The sequence below is a fragment of the Camponotus vicinus genome, unplaced genomic scaffold, assembly GCF_025532165.1.
Source record: "Camponotus vicinus isolate PSW18456_S1 unplaced genomic scaffold, iyCamVici1.0 SCAF_8, whole genome shotgun sequence".
Classification (NCBI taxonomy): domain Eukaryota; kingdom Metazoa; phylum Arthropoda; class Insecta; order Hymenoptera; family Formicidae; genus Camponotus; species Camponotus vicinus.
This window is the reverse complement of record NW_028141980.1, coordinates 123,914-148,588: the sequence shown is the minus strand read 5'-3', so window position 1 is coordinate 148,588 and position 24,675 is coordinate 123,914. Positions and strand designations below refer to the sequence as shown.

The window sequence follows — 24,675 nt, the reverse complement described above, 5'->3', positions numbered from 1 at the left end:
AAGGACACGACAGTCTTTTAATAGCTGACTTCACACAACACGTAATTTTTTTTGGTTTTTGAGTTTTATTTTTAACACCACACAATTAAATAAAGAAAGATATATATATGTACAAAAATTTCAGGAACTGAAATTTCGAAGACGTGATAAGTCCAAAGACTAAAAGAACGGCGTAATTGAGCGGTTTAAGCGAACGGTTTTACTAAGAGCGGTTTTACTAAGAGCGAAAAATTCTGCGAACTGCGAAGTGCCCACGAGCGGTGCCAGTTTTATAGCGAGCAGATTTTGGGGCCCTTTGCGACGTGGGCCAATAAGTTTGATCTTTTAGCGATGACCTCAGGGCGCCGCGTATAATTGGCCGCCGATGAGGTCTGACGTAGAAACTTCTTTGGTTGCCATGCGCGCAGTATTTTTCGATCAGCTGATCGTGACGTATGGGCGCCCGTGCGCTGCGTTTATTTTGCCGACGGTTGACGATGTTGTTATACGTTAAACGTTCATGACAAGCGTTTCTTAGGCCGTGAAAAAATGAGAGATAACGCGTGCGGTCGAGTTTTTTGACGGATCAAAAGCTCGAGAAGATTCTTAATGCCCGTTAAATTTGAATTCTCGAATTAGAGAATATTATAAATTGCTGATTCTTGCCTATGCAAATTTTTAAACTGAGATGATTTTTAGATTTTCGAACATTGGGTTAGGTTATATCTTCCGAAAGTGAAGCCCCCCCGTAGGGGGGGGAAATGCGATGTCCCCGCATGTACTTTGCAAGAAAAAGCAAAGTTTACAAATACATATATTCTATTAAATATATTCCTAAATAGTTTTCGAAATATCAATTTTTAAAAGTCATAAATCAAAACTTTAGAAAATTGGAATTTCGTATATATATAAGGGTCGGACTCAAATAGCTTTGGAGATATAGGCTGAAAAAGGATAAAAATAATAAATACAAAAATTCGCGTGGAAAGTCGCAAATGTAGATATTATAATTTTACCATGTCATATATGTATAAGAAGAAATATATTTAATAGAATATATGTATTTGTAAACCTTGCTTTTCCTTGCAAAGTACATGCGGGGACACCGCATGTTCCGCCCCCCCCTACGGGGGGCTCCACTTTCGGAAGATATAACCTAACCCAACCTATGTCTAAAGTGTAGGAAATATCTTGATATACACATTAAGAATACACAAAGAATAATTATTTGAATAAATTATTGCAATTGTCCAAAACAGTGTAATAGACAATAATTTATATATAACTTTATTTTAATATTTTTAGCATTAAATGTTTGTATCGGTAAAAATCCGTTTAAGGACATTCATTTGACATCATTTACAGTGCTTCTACAAAAATTCATGGCAATCGGGCGTGGATCGTTTTCGAAAGTTCAGCCAATCTCAGCAATTAAAAGCTATACTTTTATTTCATCTTTGATTTCTGTTTCATTTATTATCATAGTTGATATAAATCCAGTATGTGCTTAGTTAATTTACCTTGCACTCGTTGCTCATTTAATATATGTTAAGTTGAATTATATAAATATGTTAAGTGTTAATTTATTGTATAAAATTAAATGTATTAAATTACTTGAAATTTGAAGAAATTTCTTTTCTATATTTTATTTAAATCTGCTATATTTCAATGAACAATAAATTTTTTGATAATATTCATACTCTTGTAAGAGTTACAAAATTTAATTTATTCTTGTTTTTATTCTTGCTGTTTCTTCCACAATGCAATTAGAAGAACTAAAGTGTCCATAAACTAAAATATTTTATAGTTTATATGTCGACACACATGGCTTAATATTATATTTTGATATAATCGATTAATAAATAATTAGTAAATAATTAATAAATAATTAATAAAAAATATAAATAAATTGACCGATTTACTTGAATTTTTATTTTATAAAAAATTTTCTCATTAAGTTTCAAACTTGAAACATAAGAAAAGAAAAATGTATGAAAGAATGTGTTAAATATTATGTTAAATTTTTTAAATAAGATGATAAATGAGAAAAATATAATTTTATGTTAAACTATTAATTTATACATAATTTATATATAATTCAATAACACGGCAGTATTTCGGTTTTAAAAATTATTTTTCAAATTTTAATTTTTACAAAACAGCAATTTGCTCAAAATTTTAAGATAGTACTAAATTGTATACAATATGATACAGAGCAATATCTAATAAATTTTTATAAATTTTTACATATAATTTTTAAAAATACCCAAAACAATGTGCTGAGCCAATTTTAGCTTCTTTCTATTTAAAGTTAAGTAATATTTTTACATATTTACCTGCAATACTTATTCAAATCCATATCAGAAAGATCGATCGAAAACATTTCTAGATCATCAGATGGTATTAGTGACATTAAATATCGACTATTTGTGTTATCAAATTTCCATTCATTACACATAAAATGTTGTAAAACACAATTGGCCACGTATACTTTCCTTTGTAGTCTTAATAACCTATGTAGCATATTATATGTATACATCAAACGATTTACACTTTTAATATGGTATAGCTCTTCAATTATTATTAAAATCAGAATAATCGAACTATCACAAAATAAAAAAAAATTATTTGAAAAAATATGCAATTTTATGTATCCCTCTAAAAAAACCTTACAAAGATAAAAAAAATACGCCAAGTACATAAAAAATATTCTACCTTGTATGCATCTTTAATAAAAAAATTCTTTAAAAATAATTTTTTACAGTAATTTTTCCTCAAGAAATCATTTTCCTAAAAAACAAAACCTCAACAAATAATTTTCATAAAAAAATGTTAAGAAATGAAATATCAAAACAAAATATGAAATCAATAATTACTATTAGCCAAGTACTTAAGAGCAATTTGTAAATTTGATATAATATTTGCCATGAAATATCAATTTTATACAGGAAATATTATACATAAATTCTCCCTAAGAAATTAAAACGCATTTTATATTTATTCAGAGAAAATTGATTTTTAAAATACTTAATGAGAATTAGGATGCTTTTAATTCTTAAATCACTTTTTATATAATGTACATAATTTTAAAAAAAGTTTGACGCAAGTTTTAAATCGAAGTAAGTTATGAAAACTTGGCGTGCCCGGATCGTAATTAAATACAGATTAAATATTTAATTACATAATGTCTAATATTTTACATTTTATTGGAGATATATTTGTTTATAATGTACTTAAGAGCAATTTGTAAATTTGATATATTTGCCATGAAATCAATCTTACATTATAGAAATATTATACATAAATTCGCCCTAAGAAATTAAAACGCATTTTATATTTATTCAGAGAAACTTGATTTTTGAAATTTTTAAAATCAATACTAATGAGAATTAGAATTCTTTCAATTCCTAAAACATTTTTTATATAATGTATATAATTTAAAAAAAAACGAATGTGCGCGCATTTTGCGCGGTTACTCTGAGATATGTATTCTAGATATGTATGCTAGCGGCGAATATCGCACAGTAATGAGAAGATAAGAATCGAAGAACGCACGGTTTTGCTGCTACACTCGCAATTGACAGATTAGCCGCGCAAAACACGCGGTCATTCACTAATCCTTTTTAATTAATATTTCATAAATGTTTATTTTCAGTTACACAGCACGAATAATTTTCATTTCGACATATATTGTAGAGGGTACATTCCTAAGAAATACACCGTTTGAATTTTGCAGTGCTCTGTCATAGTTTCTGAGATATGCAATTTTGAAATTTCATACTTACTTGTATTATCTTTTCGTTATATTCTAAATATGTTTATATTTTTTTATTTATATTTACCGAGGTTATATTTCTCAATCTTTCAGAAGGTTTTAGCCGCTTGTTATTTATAAAATAGTTATTAACGAAAGCATTTCTCATGAATAGAAGATAATTTTACGACACCATGTACATTTAAGAAGAAATATATTTAATGGAATATATGTTTGTATGTACTTTGCCTCGTCTTGCAAAGTAAATGCATGGATTTAAAAAAAAGTTTATCTGGAAAGTGTATTTATATTTCTTTTGTTTACATTTACTCTTTAATTAAACGCGTAGTCGAGGGAGGGGCTCCGTCCCTCTTTCTACACCTCCAAAAAAGACTAACCTAACTCAACCTGTGTCCGATGAATGAAATATATCTCGCTTCACATGGTTTATATAGTTTTACATAAATTTGCAACTTTCTATGCGAAGCCAAATATATTCCACACTTCAGACACGAGTTGGATTAGATTATATCTTCCGGAAGTGGAGCTTCCCCGTAGAGGGGACGGAACCCATAGTATCCACATATGTACTTTGCAAAACGAAGGAAGTTATATACAAACACTTATTAAAAATTAGGTAAAATAAAAAGTACAATTTTTATACTTTATTAAATTAAATATTTATCTTATAGATCGTGTAAGGAATATAATTCTACCATAATGTTAAAGAAATTTAAGCACATAAATAAGATAATGAAAAGATGATACAAGTAAATATGAATTCTCAAAACCGCATATCTCAGAAACGAAGAGAAACCGCCGCAAAATTCAAACAGCGTATTACTTAAGGGGGGAAGACCCTCCAGACAACAGGTTTTTCAATAATTTTTTACAAAAAACTGAGAGTATTTATTACATTGAATGAAATTACATATTGACATTGATGTTCAAATGTATACACACAAATTTTTTTATAAGAAAAAAAAACAAAATGGCGGCGCTACAGCTGCTCAAACTTGGCTCCTTCAATTTGCGCTGTGGAATGCCCAGCCCCTTGTAGTCAACTGAAATCAATCAATCAAAAGTTTTTCATTAAAATAAGTTATTTCGCTTTGTATGTACCTATTTTTAACGAAAAAAAAAATGAAAATTTGAACACAAAAAGAAAAAAATTACACTTTTTTTTTATAAACAAATTGTTAAAAACAATATTTTTAGTAATAATTATTACTAAAATTCAAATTTTACTAAAGTTCAAATTTTACTAAAGAAAAAAATTACACTTTTTTTTATAAACAAATTGTTAAAAACAATATTTTTAGTAATAATTATTACTAAAATTCAAATTTTACTAAAGTTCAAATTTTACTAAAGTTCAAATTTTCATTTTTTTTTTTTTCCGTTAAAAATAGGTACATACAAAGCGAAATAACTTATTTTAATGAAAAACTTTTGATTGGTTGATTTCAGATAACTACAAGGGGCTGGGCATTCCACAGCGCAAATTGAAGGAGCCAAGTTTGAGCAGCTGTAGCGCCGCCATTTTGTTTTTTTTTCTTATAAAAAAATTTGTGTGTATACATTTGAACATCAATGTTAATATGTAATTTCATTCAATGTAATAAATACTCTCAGTTTTTTGTAAAAAATTATTGAAAAACCTGTTGTCTGGAGGGTCTTCCCCCCTTAAGAATGTATCCTCTACAATATTGTCAAAATAAAAATTTTTCGTGCTGTTTAACCTAAAGTAAACACACATTTACCATATTATATAATTATATTTTATTATATATTTTAAAGCATTTAATTTATTTAGTACTTACATAGGTTGATGTCTCGAAATTTGTAAAACTGAATCTATTATTATAGCTGGTAAAATATGCCACAATATTGTCAACAGATAATATATAATTAAACTTTTAGTAAATACTACATCAGGGGTCCAGACAATTCCTTCCAGGGGTATCTTTTCCATGAATTTCAATAAGATATTGCATATTTCTCGAAATAATATACTTTTTTCATCAGGAAAAATGCAGTTTACGACAAACGATGTAGATGTTGGTGTGAAACTAATGATAAATAATAATACAAATTAATTAATATGCTTTATATACAGGGTGTTTCCGGTATCTCTCAACAAAATAAAATCATAAGTAGTTCTCGCCTGAACTAAAATATACTATACCATTTTGCAAAAAACCACGTAAAATTTCGAGATATTAATTAATAAAGATCGGCTAATGCGTGTGACTAGAAGCGCGCGGTGAGAAAGACCGTCCCACTGTAACTTGATATTAGGTGTATGGGGAAGCGGTGGGTGGCGCGCTCTTCGAAACATGATGGTGGCGCGCAGCGCTTCAGCGTTACGTGAGTAAGCTCCGCCCACCGTTTTGCCGCAAGTCTAGTATCGAGTTACAGTGGGACGGCCTTTTTTCCCACGCGTTTTCACTCACGCGAATTGGCTGATCTCTTTTAATTAATATCTCGAAATTTTACGTGGTTTCTTGCAAAATGGTATAGAATTTTTTAGTTGAGTTTAGCGAAATCTACTTATGATTTTACTTTGTTGCGAGATACCGGAAACATCCTGTATAAGATTTTATAAAAAGGCTATTTTACGATTCAGAAATATCTTATTGTTAAACAAATATAAGATTGCTAAAATATTACAAGATATTATTATAGAATATCAAAAATTTTATTTTAATATATTTTAAATTATGTATATTAAGTATTAAGTATTAAATATTAAGGGGATCCTAAAACGACGACCGAACTCCGACGGGATAGCGCCCTCATCTAAGCGTAATTAAAATTGTCGATAATACCGACAATTTTAATTTCGCCATTACCGACAATAGTATATATACATAAATCATATATATTACAAAGAATAATTTTTAATTGTGTTTAACATGTTAAAATCAGACAACATCTTTCTGCTTCTTTATCGCACGCATATCGAAGTATGTAGATAACAGAAAAATATAGATGTGTCTGGCGTGTCATATGTATAATTTAAACACAATTTCATGATTATTCATGATACATATATATATTATATTGATATATACATATATACATATATATATTATATTGATTATGTATCTTCTCATGTATCTTACAAGAGCAATAACACATTTGACAATTTGTGTACATATGTGTATATATATATATATATATATATATACATTTCTATGTTATATTTTATATATTCTATATTTCTATATATTTTTTACAATATAAAGTATAAAAAGTTATTATTCTGTTACGAGTAAGACCATGTATTGTAAATGTTTGTAAATTTCTATTACAATTATATAAATAATTATACATATATATAATGAAAGAAACATTTACATAAAAAAAAATTTAATTTCATAAAATGTATTTTTGTTAATTCCATTATACTGATTATGTGTTAAAAAAAACAATCTGTACTGCATAGATTGTAACTTTATATAAGTAACTATATAACTAATGTAACTATATATGTAACTATATATATATATATATATACAGAGTGTTCGATTTGTGAGGGACCAAACGAAAAGTGATGATAGATTGGGTCAAACTAAGAAGAAAAGTCCTCCACCATTTTGCAAAATTCGCAATAATTATTAAGTAATAAGCAAAAATGTCCCGGCGCATGAGAAGCGGTAAACCGCTTGTAGTGTGATTATTAAGTAATCAAACGAAAAGTGGTGATAGATTGGGTCAAACTGAAAAGAAAAGTTCTCTACCATATTGCAAAATTCGCAATAATTATTAAGTTATAGGCAAAAATGTCTCAGAGTATAAGAAGCGGTAGACAGATCGCTTCTCATGCGCTGAGATATTTTTGCCTATAACTTAATCATTATTGCGAACTTTGCAATATGGTAAAGAACTTTTCTTTTCAGTTTGACCTAATCTATCACCACTTTTCGTTTGATCACTTAATAATCACACTACAAGCGCTTTTATTTACCGCTTCTCATGCGCCGGGACATTTTTGCTTATTACTTAATAATTATTGCGAATTTGGCAAAATGGTAGAGGACTTTTCTTCTTAGTTTGACCCAATCTATCATCACTTTTCGTTTGGTCCCTCACGAATCGGACACCCTGTATATACAGGGTGAGCCATTTTAAGTTACCCACCCCAATAACTTTTTTATTTTTGAATGTACAACAAAATGTTTCAAATAAAAGTTACTTGACTTCGAGGGGGACAGAAGATGGTGGCAAAAATTTGACCTTGGATAGTCATTTGAAGGTCACATAAAGGTCACCTTCAATTTCTTAAATGGAACCTACTATTTTTCATTGCATATTCTTGTAGCTTATCTCGAGAGCTTTCCAAAACACTATAATTAAGTACCTTTTCATTAAGTACTTTCCGAGTTATGAGGCTTGAAATAATTCCTTAATTTTACATAAACCGTAAAATATCTTGTAAAATATTCATTTTTCGATTATCTTACCTTAATACTTTTATGTACAAAATAATGAGAGGAATCAATTGGTGTAAAGAAAACACATAATTGTTTCGAAAAAGAAAATGTAATTGTTAATTGCAAATTACACTTTTTCTTTCGAAACAATTATGTGTTTTCTTTACACCAATTGATTCCTCTCATTATTTTGTACATAAAAGTATTAAGGTAAGATAATCGAAAAATGAATATTTTACAAGATATTTTACGGTTTATGTAAAATTAAGGAATTATTTCAAGCCTCATAACTCGGAAAGTACTTAATGAAAACTTAATTATACTAACTTAATTATAATGTTTTGGAAAGCTCTTGAGATGAGCTACAAGAATGTGCAAAAATATATAGGGTGTCCCACTTAAAAAAACTGAAGTGACCTTCACGTGACCTTCAAATGACTCTTCAAGGTCAAACCAATGGTACCATCTTATGGCCCCCTCGAAACCAAACAACTTTTGTCTGAAACATTTTTCTCTAAAATGCTTAGTTTTTGAAAGAAAAGTGGTGTACAGGTGGTCTAGGACACCCTGTATATTAAAGCAATATTGTTACGACGTGATGCAAGAAGTCGGTAACACGACTGTAATTAACACAATTATAAGTAACTTTTCTTGGTTTTTTGCACGGTTATAGGGTCCGCACTTCGTTATTCTTAGTACTTTAATTGTGGAAAAGGATTTATCGATCTGTGTAGCCAATAAAAAGATTAATGATCGAACTGATTCTTCGCATTTTGTCGGTAAAAAAGTCGACTTTAGGATCCCCTTAACTATCAAGTATATTAAGTATATTTAATAATTATAAGTACTGTTTTATTAAGTATATTAATTATTAATAATTATGTACTATTCTTTATTAAGTTAGAGAGAAAAGTTACTATTAAGTATATTTAATAATTAAGAATTAAATATATAATTATAAAAAATTTTATTTGTCCGAGCGAAATTTCGAAATTTTAATTGTTTGAGAATGCTAAGTTTAACTGCACGTTTAATGCCGGTATATACCCGAGAGGGTATCGCGAGATAGAGAGACAGACACTTGAATAAAAGATGCTGTGCGAGATCACAAATAAAATGAAATTGTTACTTGTTTAGTTCTGCACACAATAACATCCACAATATTTATTATAACGTTTCGAGCGTACAATAGAGCGCGATCGATAGTTTTGCGCTGATCAAGATTCGTACGAGAGCGAGCGAGAGCGCGCTATGTGGTAGCGCGCGAGAGTGAGCGAGACCGCATTATGCAGCAGTACGTGAGAGTGAGCGAGACCGCGCTATGCAGCGAGATAGCGTCGAAGTCCGAGTTACAGAGGGGAGCGCACTCCAGTCCACGAGAAAGTGGAGGCACTCGGCAAGGTCCCGGCACTCGCGCTCAGACGATTGAGTCCTTAGCGGCTTTGTGTCAAAAGAGCCGGCGCTATGAGCGAAATCGCGACACCGACTGAATGCCGTTCCACGCGCAAGATGGCAATTGAAAGAACGGCGATTATCCTGGCGCGGGATGAATCGTTCGATGCCTTTTATCCCGGCAAAGCGGTCGAGTGCAGGAAGCGAAATTAATTTCCGTTAACGTCGCGTATCACTTGCGGATCTTCGCGACGGCACTTCGATTCGAGACTTTTGATGAACTCACGCACGGACCTCTTTATTTCACTCTCGTTCATTTGCGACTGTGTCGAGAGAAAGGCTTTCTCCGCTCTCCAGGACTCGCCGCGATCGGAACGAGCCTATCATAATTGAACACGTTAAAATCGCGTGATATCGCGATTTCCTGATTGGGTAGGACCTGATAATCCTACGCGGTCGCGAAGATCCTGACGGAGCTAGAGGAACAAGGACGACTATACGGATATTCGAATGCTATCGATTACTGACGGATGGCGCCATCGATCCGTATCTAGCGTTACATAATTTTCGATTTGATTCGCTAAACGAATCCTGAACAGTTGAATTATTTTAAACATCTCCGTTTAATCTTATTCAAAAGAAAATTTCAAACGGATATTCTTCCGAATGTGACACATCAAATTGAACATCGTCTTTGTAGGAACTTAAAAAACATCGTCCTTGTAGGAACTTAAAAAGTGATCAGAAAACAAACAGAAAAAAATAATTTTAGCCAAGTGACGTGTTAATTTTTTTTCATATGTATTAAAATTTTACATATTAACCTCGCTTTGCGTGGAAAAATATGCGTGGACACAGTGGGTTCCGCCTCCCCTGCGAGGGCTCCACTATCAAAAAATTAAACACATATGTAGGTTCTGATTGAACCACACTTCGCGTGGAAAATTGCCAACCCATGTAAAACCTCGCTTCGCGTGGAAAAGTGTATGCATGGAAATAGTGGGTTCCGCCCCCCTGCGGGGGTTCTACTACCAAAAAACTAGACACATAGGTTCGGATTGAACCTCGCTTCGCGTAGAAAATTGCCAACCCATGTGAAACCTCGTTTCGCGTGGAAAAATGTATGCGTGGACACGGTGAGTTCCGCCCCCCCGCAAGAGAACAAATTTTAATACATATGAAAAAAATTAACACGAAACTTGCCGCAAACGTGGCCACAATTATTTTTTTTCTGTTTATTTTTGATCTCTTTTTAAGTTCCTACAAGGACGATGCTCAAATTGATGGGTCACATTCGGAAGAACTGCCTTGCAAACATACAAATTCAATTGAAAATAAACATGTGAGTTTTTGATTCTCTAATGTAATAAAGCAAAACAAATGGAATAATCTAATCTATGCATAATGATATCATAATATAATTTTAGTTTGAAATTAAGTTAAAAACGGAAATTAATTTCCTTTTGTAACTTAATACAGTTAGAGATGTATTAATAAGTAAATTGATGTTACATACGTTGTTAATCCAAGTTTCCAAGTTACAAGAATTATAGTGTTGATGACAGTGTCTACTGGTATGTCATTTTGTGAAGTACAATTACTAGCACATGCTACTCGTAATAATCCTTTTCCACCAAATGCCATTAGTCCTGCTGGTCCATTAAAATTATCTATCCATCCTGAGATTGGATCTTTCAACGAAGATGTTACTATAACAAACAGAATATATTTTTTAGATCATTACAAAGTATTCCATAATAAACAGGTCCCACTTCAGTGAACAGGAGACAAACAAATAAAAATCTAAAATAAAAAATAATTAAATGAATAAAAAAAATAAAAAACAAGAAGTAAATAAAATAAAACAAAAATATTAAGTAATAAAAGAAATATTTTATAAATATTTAATATTTAATAATAAAAACATAAGCTTAAAAAAGTTTGAAATAATATCTATTTGTAAATATTAATACAATTAACTTCAAACTATTATTAAATAGTACATTTAAAAAATTATTCATATATATGAGAAGTAATTATTATTACTTCAATTTATTCTTATTTGAATTGATTTTTTTCACATATTTAGCGTAATATGATTTACAAAGGCTTAAGATTTTAGAATTAAATAATACTAACAAATTACTTTGTTACATTGTAATTATTATTAATTCTATATTTTACAAGACCAGTCGGGAAACGCCGCGATAAATTTAAAAACATACACGCACACATACACACATTCATGTATACATGCCGAACACACGTAGCGCGGCATTAAGTTAATATTAATATTTACAAATAGATATTATTTCAAACTTTTCTAAGCTTGTTCTTTATTATTAAATATTAAATATTTGTGAAATATTTTTTTTATTACTTTGTTACGTCCGGTGGACTCCACGATTCTTTTCTTTCCTCGAAACGATTTTGTGGAAGAAGGAAATCAAGGATCGACTTGCATTTGGAATGTAAAGCGATTCTTCTTAAGAATAAAGATAACGCGTAGAAGAACGCAACCTAACCCGCGTGTATCGTCATTTAACTTTAACAAATCTAATTCAGAGAATGGCCTGTCGAGATAGCGTTAACGAAACTCTAAATAAATTCGTGAATTATAAGACGAAAAGTTGTTATAAGAAATTCCAACAGTCCCGTATCTACATCTTGGTACGGCTTTATGTTCGAAGCCTCTCTATCTAAAGAATTTTTAAAATAAAGATCTGGTTCTCGGGAAGATTGTCAAAATCTAAACATACAGCAATATTCTTGAAATTGATAGTGCACGTGCGCTCGTTCGACAGGCCACCCTCAAGCGTTCTCCGAATCGTTAAATCATCAAGAACGATAAGCTAATCAACTTACTCCCACTCTCTACTGGATGGAGCTAAGTCTCGAGCCAAAGGGCTTAACCAATAAAAATCTTAAGAAACGCCTCTCCTCCCAAAAATCAGCCTCCTTGTCCTTAAGAAGGGAGTATTAAAAAGATTCCCACCATCCAGTAAGGAGGAGGAGTAATAACTTTAAAATGCAAGCGCAAGGCGCGACGCGCGCTAATTAACACTACAGTTGACAGTTCAGTACGCTAATTCTTCCGACGAGCAGCAGTGCAGTTGACAATTCAGTTCACAGTTCCAGTCAAGATTCAGTCATTCAATTTTAAAATTATATAGCCTCGGGGATCCTTTTTTCTTGCATTATGCAATTGAGTTATTAATCTGTTTTATATCACAGTGGAAATGATTTTGTTAATCTTTAATTGTGCATCGTGTGAATTTTCTGATGAACATCTCCATTACCCAGCTCTTCATTTTATAAACCTCCGACCTCAGCCATTGCAATTTTATCAACGCACTCATTTTTGTGATGCCAACGAGTTGTGAGTAAAATTGAGTAATTTTTATTTTCTCCCTTTCCCATATCTTACTATCTCACAATTTAAAATCTGTCTGACAAATAATTTTAAAAGGTTTAATAACCATTAAATTTTTACTAATTACTATCAATCAATTAATCCTTGTCTCACCTCTCCTCCAGTCTCGTTCATTGTTCTTCCTAATTCGCCTGGAATCTCCGTAAGGCGATTCGCGAACAAGTCCTTATTTCCGCTTCCCATTCGATTGGCGATTGCGAAACGATCTTTAAGTAATTAAAGAGTTTGAGTTACAGATCTTTAAAGTAATAAGAGTAATCAATAATACTTTCGATCAGTTAGAATTCCATAGTAACCATCAATAGTAATTTATCGTTAACAGTTCAATTCCCCTCTCCATATAACTCTTATCTATTCGTTCCGAATTTCAGAATTGGAATTCACGAATATTCCTCTTATCTATTCGTTGCGGATTTCAGAATTGGAATTCACGAATATCCCTCTTATCTATTCGTTGCGGATTTCAGAATTGGAATTCGCGAATATTCTTCTTATCTATTCGTTGCGGATTTCAGAATTGGAATTCACGAATATTCCTCTTATCTATTCGTTGCGGATTTCAGATTTGGAATTCACGACTATTCCTCTTATTTATTCGTTCTGGATTTCAGAATTGGAATTCACGAATATTCCTCTTATCCAATCGTTCAGGATTTCAGAATTGAAATTCACGAATATTCCTCTTATTTATTCGTTCTGGATTTCAGAATTTGAATTCACGAATATTCCTCTTATCCAATCGTTCAGGATTTCAGAATTGAAATTCACGAATATTCCTCTTATTTATTCGTTCTGGATTTCAGAATTGGAATTCGCGAATACTTTCCCACTCTCTAAAGATTCTTTAAAGCAATCTATCACACTAGTTTCCTTTAATTTTCTTCTCGATATATGTAAATATATATATATATATATAATTATTTCTTCAAATTGTGATCGGATATATTTCAAATGAAAAGATTGAACGATAAATAAACCTTAAAGATCGTTTCTTGATAGGGACCTAATATACTTGATCGATCATCTGTCTTCATTAATAATTACCGTATCTAAATCGCGTATCTTCAATTTTATTAGTGTCGCCTCGCAATTCGCGGTCAAACATAAAGACTTGGCGAATCTCTTATCTTAATTTTATTATTGTATTTTAATTTAGACCTGTGTTTCAGCGAATTTAGAAAATTTTAATTCTAACTATAACATATGCGCAAGCGATAAATTCTATACTTCCCTTAATGAGTAAGCGTTATTCATATTTTTTATTACACATTCACTTTTTATTTTTTATATTATATTAATTATATGTATATTGTATTAACCAGTCAGAATTTAATTCTTAACGTAAACTCTTCCCTGCATATTCTGACTGATGACCTCTGAACGATTGTAACATCCGCGAGAATATATACATACACACACAGATATCCACTCACGCTACAACTGCTAAGATGTATTCTTTTTTCTTTATTTTTTTTATAATATATGTATTTTTAATTTAATGTATAATTTAATTATTTAACCCGTTCTCTTCCCTAAATCCTGAGATCGCACTAGGTCCCATCCCGCGTAACAAGGATTAAATTCCTTTACCGAAAAGGGACCACCGAACGAATAGGCTTAAAAACCCAGCGTTAAAGAGACCTTCGGTCGCTGACCTGTGTCAGGCCCCCACATTCGTTCGACCCGATCCATACACACGCTCGAATAAAGTGTGTCACGGGGTAAGTAAGTTGCGTCCTTCCATACGGCCCATCCATTCCAGGGTCTGGACGTAACAACTTAATATTTTTGTTTTATTTTATTTACTTTTTGTTTTTTATTTTTTTTATTCATTTAATTTTTTATTCATTTTATTTTTTATTTTAGATTTTTATTTGTTGTTTTTTATTAAACTTTTTTCTTTTTACTTTTTATTTTATTACTTATTATGTTCTTTTTTACTATTTTATATCTACTTTTTAATTTATTATTGATCATTAAACTTTTTTTATTTTTACTTTTTTTATTTATTAAATTTTTTTTATAATGATTTAAATGTACTTTTGTTGGTAGCAGGCGAGAGTATATTTCTTCAAAAGTTTTTTAATTATTTCATTCTTTTAAAAGCTCTGTGTATATGTGTGTGCGTGCAGCTAAACATATTGTCGCTCAAAACCCAATAAAATCCTATTTAACTAAATTTGTATAGACGCATAAGCATAATGAATAATTAATTAAGGATAATTATCTTCTGTTTTCTTAAAATTCTTTTTCTCTCCTTTATTCTAGGTTATCATTATAATTTGGATATATTGTCTATCGATAGCCTTTTTACTTGAGTCCTCTTCACAGATAGTAAGGCGCAATTTTGCTGCCAGTATGCACATTATGAGTGCGGCGCAATCATGCAGCCAGTATATGTAGTGCAACCATGTTGTTTATTATTATAAATAATTATCTTCTTTCTTCTTAAAATTCTTCTCTCTTTTATTCTTGATTATGATTATAATTTGGATATATAGTCTATCGATAACCTTTTTTTACTTGATTCCTCTTCGCAGATAGTAAGGCGCAATATTGCTGCCAGTATGCACATTATGAGTGCGGCGCAATCATGCAGCCAGTATATGTAGTGCAACCATGTTGTTTATTATTACAAATATTTATCTTCTTTCTTCTTCAAATTCCTTTCTCTTTTATTTTTGATTGTGACTATAATTTGGATATATAATTTATCGATGATCTTTTTTACTTAATTCCTCTTCCTGCAGATAGTAAGGCGCAAAATTGCTGCCAGTATGCACATTATGAGTGCGGCGCAATTATGCAACCAATATACATATATCATGCGCTGCTATTCTTCTTTTGTCTTCATATTTCTTCATCCTACATATATGTACAGTTTTAATTATTATTATTATCTAACATGTAACACAGAATATAATAATAATAAGCAATAATTACATTATTCACCACGCGACTTCAATATGCCTTGCGTTTTTCTAAGTATTTTTGCAATCTTCCAAGTATTCTGTAATTTTTTTATTAATAAATGTATCACGAAAGAAAGAGAGAGAGAAAGAAAGAGACAGAGAGAAATCATAATAATAAAATTTAGATTTAAATATATAATAATAATTATAATTATGCAGCAAATATATAAACTTCTGTATAACTATATAATTATAATTATATAGACAAATATATTTATGTGTAATAATATATAGTTATGTAGAAAATTATCCATATTTATAAATATGTATAATACATATCAATTGTATACAATTATATTATATAAGTATATTATTTAAATAGTAGTATATATTTGTAATTTATATATTTGTGTAGTCATAATAATAAATAATACAACAATAATATAACATAATGAGAGAAAGAATCTTCTGCGTAGCCACATAATTATGATTATCAAGCGACGCGGTAGCGTCGCGACGCCAACTACATAAAAAACAGGTCCGAGCATTGAGTTGAGAGTCACTGTTCTCGACGCGGCGCTACCAAGTAGCGCCGCGTCGAGAATTTCGCGTCAAGTAAACTTTCGGTTAAGATATTTAATAAACTAAAGCCGTAATCAAAAATCTAACGACACTTTTATCATATAATATGAGTACAAGCTTTCGATTGCGACCTGTTTGAATAAAATCGGTGCAGTCAATCCTGAGAAATGATGATCGAATATCAGAATTGTGACATTTTTCGTTCCTTCTCTTTCTTTTTCAGGTTCAGACTCACGTACATAGCTCGCACGCACACACGCAAAGCGAGTTTGTCCCTCAAGCGGCGTTCACACCGCTGCGTGTACGATTATTGGTTCGATATGTATAATGCTTTAAGAGACAAAATCATATATGTGCATGTGCGTACATACGTGTGATATGTATATGTATGTGTGTACATATGAAAGATAAATTTTAAATAGTGCGGAATAGTGTAACAAGGAAGAGAAGTGACACGTTAATAAGCAGTCAGGTTACTTGTTTAAAAACACAGATTAAAAGAAATAAATAATAAGAGTAAACAAATAAAAGTATAATGTAGAACAAGGAAGAAAAGTAGTGCGTAATAATGTATCAAGGAAAAGAAGTGACACGATGATATTAAATGTTATTATCAAGCGACGCAGTAGCGTCGCAACGCCAAGTACATTTATTGTGACACTTAAGGACAACCAAGTGGACTGTGAATTTTGTAATATTCATCAATCAAAAGGTAAATATTGTGAAATTTTTCTATTTAGACATAATATATTTTGACATGTTATATATTAATCTTAATAAAGAGAATAGACAGTTATCATTTTGTGGAATATAATTATTATGTAATTTATAATATATATATGTGTGTGTGTGTGTGTGTGTAGAAATTTACATATTTGACCGTGCAACCATAATTATAGTTACATAGATATTTATTACATTTGCCTGCATAGACACAAATATAGTTACGCAGAAATATTCTCTACATGTATAATGATAATATATATGTGTGTGTGTGTGTGTCTGTGATATGTGTACGTATGTAGAAATTTACATATTTGACTACGCAACCATAATTATAGTTACATAGACATTTATTACATTTGTCCGCGTAGACAAATATAGTTACGCAGAAATTTTCCCTACATGTATAATGATATTTATATATATGTGTATGTGTGCACATATATATACACACACACACACACACATACACATATATATAATTATCATTATACATGTAGGAAATATTTCTGCATAACTATATTTGTCTACGCAGGCAAATGTAATAAATGTCTATGTAACTATAATTATGGTTGCGCAGTCAAATATGTAAATTTCTACACACACACACACACACACACACACACACACACATATATATATACAGGATGGCCCATTTTAATACATCCAGTCGAATATCTTGAAAACCAAGCCAGGGAGAGAAAAATGTTTCAGACAAAAGTTGTATGGTTTCGAGGGGGCCATAAGATGGTACCATTGGTTTGACCTTGAAGAGTCATTTGAAGGTCACGTGAAGGTCACTTCAATTTTTTTAAATGGAACACTGTATATATTTTTGCACATTCTTGTAGCTTATCTCGAGAGTTTTCCAAAACACTATAATTAAGTACCATTTCCACCACTATAATTAAGTTAGTATGGAATTGTTAATTGCAAATTACATATTTTTTCTTAAAAACTATGTGTTTTCTTTACACCAATTGATTCCTCTCATTATTTTGTACATAAAAGTATTAAGGTAAGATAATCGAAAAATGAATATTTTACAAGATATTTTACGGTTTATGTAAAATTAAGAAATTATTTCAAGCCTCATAACTCAAAAAGTACTTAACGAAAAGGTACTTAATTATAGTGTGTTGGAAAGCTCTCGAGATAAGCTACAAGAATGTGTAAAAATATATAGGGTGTTCCATTTAAAAAAATTGAACTGACCTTCACGTGACCTTCAAATGACTCTTCAAGGTCAAACCAATGGTACCATCTTATGGCCCCCTCGAAACCACACAACTTTTGTCAGAAACATTTTTCTCTCCAGGGCTTGGTTTTCGAGATATTCGACTGGATGGATTAAAATGGGCCACCCTGTATATACAGGGTGTCCGATTCGTGAGGGACCAAACGAAAAGTGATGATAGATTGGGTCAAACGAAGAAGAAAAGTCCTCTACCATTTTGCAAAATTCGCAATAATTATTAAGTAATAAGCAAAAATGTCACATGAAGGTTTAATTTTTTAAATGGAACCCCCTATTTTTATTATGTATTCTTATAGCTTATTTCGAGAGCTTTCCAAAACACTATAATAAAGTATTTCTTCATTGAGTACTTTTCGAGTTATGAGGCTTGAAATAATTTCTTAATTTTACATAAACCATAAAATATTTAGTAAAATATTCATTTTTCGATTATCTTACCTTAATACTTTTATATGCAAAATGATGAGAGGAATCAATTGGTGTAAAAAAAAGTTGTTTTTAAGAAAAAATATGTAATTGTTAATTGCAAATTACATATTTATTTTAAAAACTATTTTTTCTTTACACCAATTGATTCCTCTCATTGTTCTGTATATTAAAGTATTAAGGTAAGATAATCGAAAAATGAATATTTTACTAGATATTTTGCGGTTTATGTAAAATTAAAAAATTATTTCAAGCCTCATAACTCGAAAAGTACTCAATAAAAAAATACTTTATTATAGTGTTTTGGAAAGTTCTCGAGATAAGCTATAAGAATACATAATAAGAAATAGGGGGTTCCACTTAAAAAATTAAAGGTAACCTTCATGTGACATTTTTGCTTATTACTTAATAATTATTGCGAAATTTGCAAAATGGTAGACTTTTCTTCTTAGTTTGACCCAATCTATCATCACTTTTCGTTTGGTCCCTCACGAATCGGACACCCTGTATATATATAAAATTATATACTATATAATTATTGTTATAGATAATATGCAAATATTTTCCCCCAAAAAATTATTTGCAGAAAGGGTATAAAATTTTACAAAAAGGTGTGAAATCCCTCTAAAAAAAACCTTACAAAGGTAAAAGAAATACGCCAAGTACATAAAAAATATTCTTCCTTGTATGCATCTTTAATAAAAAAATTCCTTAAAAATAATTTTTTACAGTAATTTTCCCTCAAAATCATTTTCCTAAAAACAAAACCTCAACAAATAATTTTCATAAAAATATTAAAAAATAAAATATCAAAACTAAATATGAAATCAATAATTACTATTAGCCAAGTACTTAAGAGCAATTTGTAAATTTGATATAATATTTGCCGTGAAATATCAATTTTATACAGTAGAAATATTATACATAAGTTCTCCCTAAGAAATTAAAACGCATTTTATATTTATTCAGAGAAAATTGATTTTTAAAATATTTAATGAGAATTAGGATTCTTTTAATTCTCAAAACACTTTATATAATGTATATAATTTTAAAAAAAAGTTACGCAAGTTTTAAGTCGCAGTCTTTAAATCGAAATAAGTTATGAAAACTTGGCGTGCCCGGATTGTAATCAAATACAGATTAAATATTTAATTACATAATGTCTAATATTTTAGATTTTATTGGAGATATATTTATTTATAATGTAAACAATCCGGGCACGCGAAGTTTTCATAACACTCCGATTTAAAGACTGTGCGATTTAAAAAATTTGCGTAGAACTTTTTCTTTAAATTATATACATTATATAAAAAGTGTTTTGAGAATTAAAAGAATCCTAATTCTCATTAAATATTTTAAAAATAAATTTTCTCTGAATAAATATTAAATCCGTTTTAATTTCTTAGAACTTACGTATAATATTTCTACTGTATAAAATTGATATTTCACGTCAAATATTATATCAAATTTACAAATTGCTCTTAAGTACTTGGCTAATAGTAATTATTGATTTCATATTTAGTTTTGATATTTTATTTCTTAATATTTTTTTATGATATAGTATTTCTGCAATCATAGAAGTTTATATATTTGTTGCGTACCCAAGAATGATTGTAGAAATGTCATATAATCATAATTATATGGCTATATTTTTATTACAATCATTCTTGGTTACACAGCAAATATATAAACTTCTATGATTGCAGAAATACTATATAATCATAATTATGTGACTATGCAGAAGATTCTTTCTCTCATTATGTTATATTATTGTTATATTATTTATTATTATGACTATTGTATTATTTATTATTATGACTACGTCGTGTACTGATGAAATGAGTTAAATCGAATAGAAAAGTGTTATCATTTTGCGATTTTTACAATAATTAACTAGATATTAATTTATAAAGATCCATTTGCGCGAGTAGAAGCGCATGGCGAGAAGAGCTATCACACCATAACTTGATACTAGGCGCATGGCGAAGTGATAGGAAGGACACTCGGGTGCTATTCCGAATGAAACACTCTTTTGATTGGGATGAAACTTTGCACATAGCCGAAAGATCATGATAAGATTAACTGTTAAAGTCGCACATCTGGGCATAATTTTTAAACAATCTTTTCGATTGTTTAAAAATTATAAATAAATATTATTCTAGTAAAAATCGAGAAAGAACAAAAACGTCCAATTGGTACAATAATAGAAATTTCGACGAAATCTATTTCACATTGAGTTGCAACTTTTCACGCGAAACGAAGTTCATCCCACACCGCCTAAATGCGTAACATGGTAAATATGCATATGATGCCCGAAAAATATATATTATTTACAAAAATTTTTGTTAATAATTTTTGAATAAGCAACGAAGGTAGCCAAAACTCTTTGAATATCATTCAGGGTCATTATCTTAAAAACATAAATCAAAGTCGTTCATTAGGGCTTCTTGTTTTTCTGGATTTTTATTAATTAGAATTATATTTATTTTTAACTTTTAAACAATTGAAAGTCCAGATATGCAACCTTGACAGTTAATCATAATATGATCTTTCGAGACTACGCATAAAGTTTCATCCTAATCGGAAGAGTGCCCATTCGGAAATACAGCCGGATACGCTCTCCACGATGGCGACGCTAAAGCGCCCTGATAAAGCAATAGCAGACATGCTCACTAAACATATTGCTAATTTTGATAAATGCCTCCCACCATTTTACCGTGCGTCTAATATCATGTTATAGATGTATATCCTTCTCGTCGCACGCTTCTACTCACGTGGTTGACTGATATTTTAAATTACTATTTAAATAATTATTGTTAAAATCGCAAAATGATAAAGAACTTTTCTACTCGGTTTAACCCACAATTTAACCTCAAGATGGCTCTGCTATATGTATATTGATGCCTATGTAAATTTTCTTATAATTTTATACTTGTATTACGTCCGATGGACTCCACAATTCTTTTCTTTCTTCGAAACGATATCGTGGAAGAAAGAAACCAAGGATCGGCTTGCATTTGAAACGCAAAGTGATCCTTCTTAAAAATAATGATAGCGTATAGAGAACGCAACCTAACCCGCGCACATAACCGACATTTAAACCTAATAAATCTAATACTGACAATGAGAGTGGCCAGTCGAGATAGCGTTAACAAAACTAAATAAATTCGTGAATTATGAGACGAAAAGTTGTTATAAGAAATTCCAACCGTCACGTATCTATTGGTACGGCTTTATGTTCGAAGCCTCTCTATCTAAAGAATTTTTAAAATAAAGATCTGGTTCTCGGGAAGATTGTCAAAATCTAAACATACAGCAATATTCTTGAAATTGATAGTGCACGTGCGCTCGTTCGACAGGCCACCCTCAAGCGTTCTCCGAATCGTTGAATCATCAAGAACGATAAGCTAATCAACTTACTCCCACTCTCTGGATGGAGCTAAGTCTCGAGCCAAAGGGCTTAACCAATAAAAATCTTAAGAAACGTCTCTCCTCCCAAAAATCAGTCTCCTTGTCCTTAAGAAGGGAGTAATTGGAATTATTACAAGATTCCCACCATCCAGTAAGGAAGAGAAGCAATAACTTTAAAAAATGCAAGTGCAAGGCGCGACGGAACACTCCAGTTGACAGTTCAGTACGCTAATTTTTCCGACGATCCACAGTGCAGTTGACAGTACAGTTCACTCATTCAATTAGTCACAGTCGAGATCCACATTTTTGAGAATTCAATCTTAATTTGATTCAAATTATATAGCCTCGGGGATCCTTTTTTTGCGTTATGCAATTGAGTTATTAATCTGTTTTATATCACAGTGAAAATGATTTTGTTAACATTTAATTGTGCGTCGTGTAAATTTTCTGGTGAACATCTGCATTATCCTCTTCATGTTATAAAGCTTCGACCTTAGCCATTGCAATTTTATCAACGCACTCATTTTTGTAATGCCAACGAGTAGTGAATAAAATTGAGTAATTTTTATTTTCTCCCTCTCCCATATCTTACTATCTCACAATTTATAATCTATGTCTGACAATGTTCACGGATGAACGCGGATGGTCGCGACGGTGCTGAATTCTTAAGAGCGAAGCGCGAGGACAAGACAAGTTCTTAGAATTATAAAGACTGCGCACTACACTTATATTTCTTTGGTTTTGTTGTGCCGGGAGCGACACGGATTGTGGGGTAACCGGGGAGAATGCAGATAGGCCTCGGGACCGTCAATTTAGTTTTTACGTTTTTTATTGTTTCTTCATATCATTCATACAAATATATTCAATTACACTAATCGTCTCGATTTCAGTTAAACCTTCTCAGGAGTTTCGAGTTTCTTTCCGTCGCCTCTTCCTTCGTTCCGTTAGATTTTTAAGTGTTATAGTAACTAGCCCAGATTCGCACTCTTTATCAATTGACTTTTTATTAACGACTGTCCGCCGCGAACCCGCGGTGGACAGTTTTTAACACCTCATTTTAGGGGTATTTTGGAGGGGATCGCCTAGCGAAATGACCATATATGGTCATGGAAGATTTTCGTGGCGGTCAAGTCCAAGTGCAAACGAAGGAGGTTCAAAGTCGAATCCCTTCGTTGGCATTTTCACGTTTCCGGCGAACTCGCGCGTGGTTCACTGAGGTAGCGGTTTTACGCGGTTCGCGAACATTCTATGGCATCTAAAGCGTATAAAATTTATTAATGGTAAAATAATTAATTATAGTCTTAATAATTAGTTATAGTCTTTCGGACTATAACAGTTTGATTTTAACAATTTTTTATTATAAACGACACCACAATTTTAAATAAGAACATATATATATATATATATATATATATATATGTACAAAGATCTTGCCCAAGAACTGATTCTGTCTTTTTTACAGATAGTTAAGAGCTGAGCGGTTTAACACGAGCGACTTTTCTGCGAATTATCAAAGCGAATTAGCGAATTTAACGTAAGCGGTGCTATCTAGAAAATTGCTAGAGACTGCGGCCGTTTCTTGGTAATCGCGTCTTTTATTGAGGTGCCCCTTTGCGACGTGGGCCAATGGTTTCAATTTTTTGGCGGTGACCTCAGAGCTCTTGGTCTGATAGGCTACCGCTGGGTTTTGACGCGCCAAAGTTTGCGGTTGGCATGCGCGCACTCTTTTTCGATCAGCTGATTGGCAGTCAGCTGATCGTGACGTATGGTCGCGCATGCCCGTGCGCTTCTCTGATTCTGCTGACGGTTGACGTTGTTATGATGAATGTTTATAACGAACGTTTCTTATGCGATAGAAAAAACGGCAGATAAGCGAGCAGTTGAGGTTTTCTAAGCGATCGAAAAGTCGAGAAGGTTCTAAATACCCGTTAATTTTGAATTCGAGAATAATTTTATGAATTTTTAGCTAATATTAATTTTGATCGCGATGCATGTCACGAATGACTTTTTCGTTTCTCGAAGAGACAAATAATTCTAAAGATTAGACTATTGAGTTTTGATAACGAGGTGAGCGGCGCTTTCTATTCAATTATTTCATGCTATGCATATCTAATTATTAATTATTCTTCTTTTTTTTGTACATGCGTCTTCCGTCTTGATTATTTTTTCCTCATTTTGCGTTTTTTGAAATTCTCGACCGTTAAAGATGTTTACACTTTTCGTACACTCTGTTGCGTTCGCTTTTGTAAGATCGCTTATATTATTTTTGTTACCGTTTTATTTGTATCAATCGTTGAGACATTGAAAATGATCCGAAAGAGATCGAAATGTTTGTCGGTATTTTGCATTTGAGAGAATTATTGTTT

The 24,675-nt window shown here is 31.3% G+C and overlaps 1 protein-coding gene and 1 long non-coding RNA gene across 2 annotated transcripts in view; both read right to left on the bottom strand.

Moving 5' to 3' along the window:
• The window catches only part of LOC145975729 (fatty acyl-CoA reductase 1-like), a 34,390-nt gene that overhangs the window by 882 nt on the left and 8,833 nt on the right, over positions 1-24,675 (bottom strand). The window contains exons 5-7 of the mRNA XM_083106398.1: positions 11,081-11,273; positions 5,557-5,805; positions 2,316-2,492 (exon numbers count right to left, since the gene is read on the bottom strand). Coding sequence (XP_082962524.1) covers positions 2,316-2,492; positions 5,557-5,805; positions 11,081-11,273 — 619 coding nt within the window. The remainder of the gene's footprint in view (positions 1-2,315; positions 2,493-5,556; positions 5,806-11,080; positions 11,274-24,675) is intronic.
• On the bottom strand, positions 13,700-22,453 carry LOC145975730 (uncharacterized). Its single transcript, XR_014440072.1, has 3 exons — positions 22,319-22,453; positions 15,941-16,007; positions 13,700-15,862 (listed from the first exon to the last, which is right to left on the bottom strand). It is a non-coding gene; the product is annotated as an uncharacterized LOC145975730 (long non-coding RNA).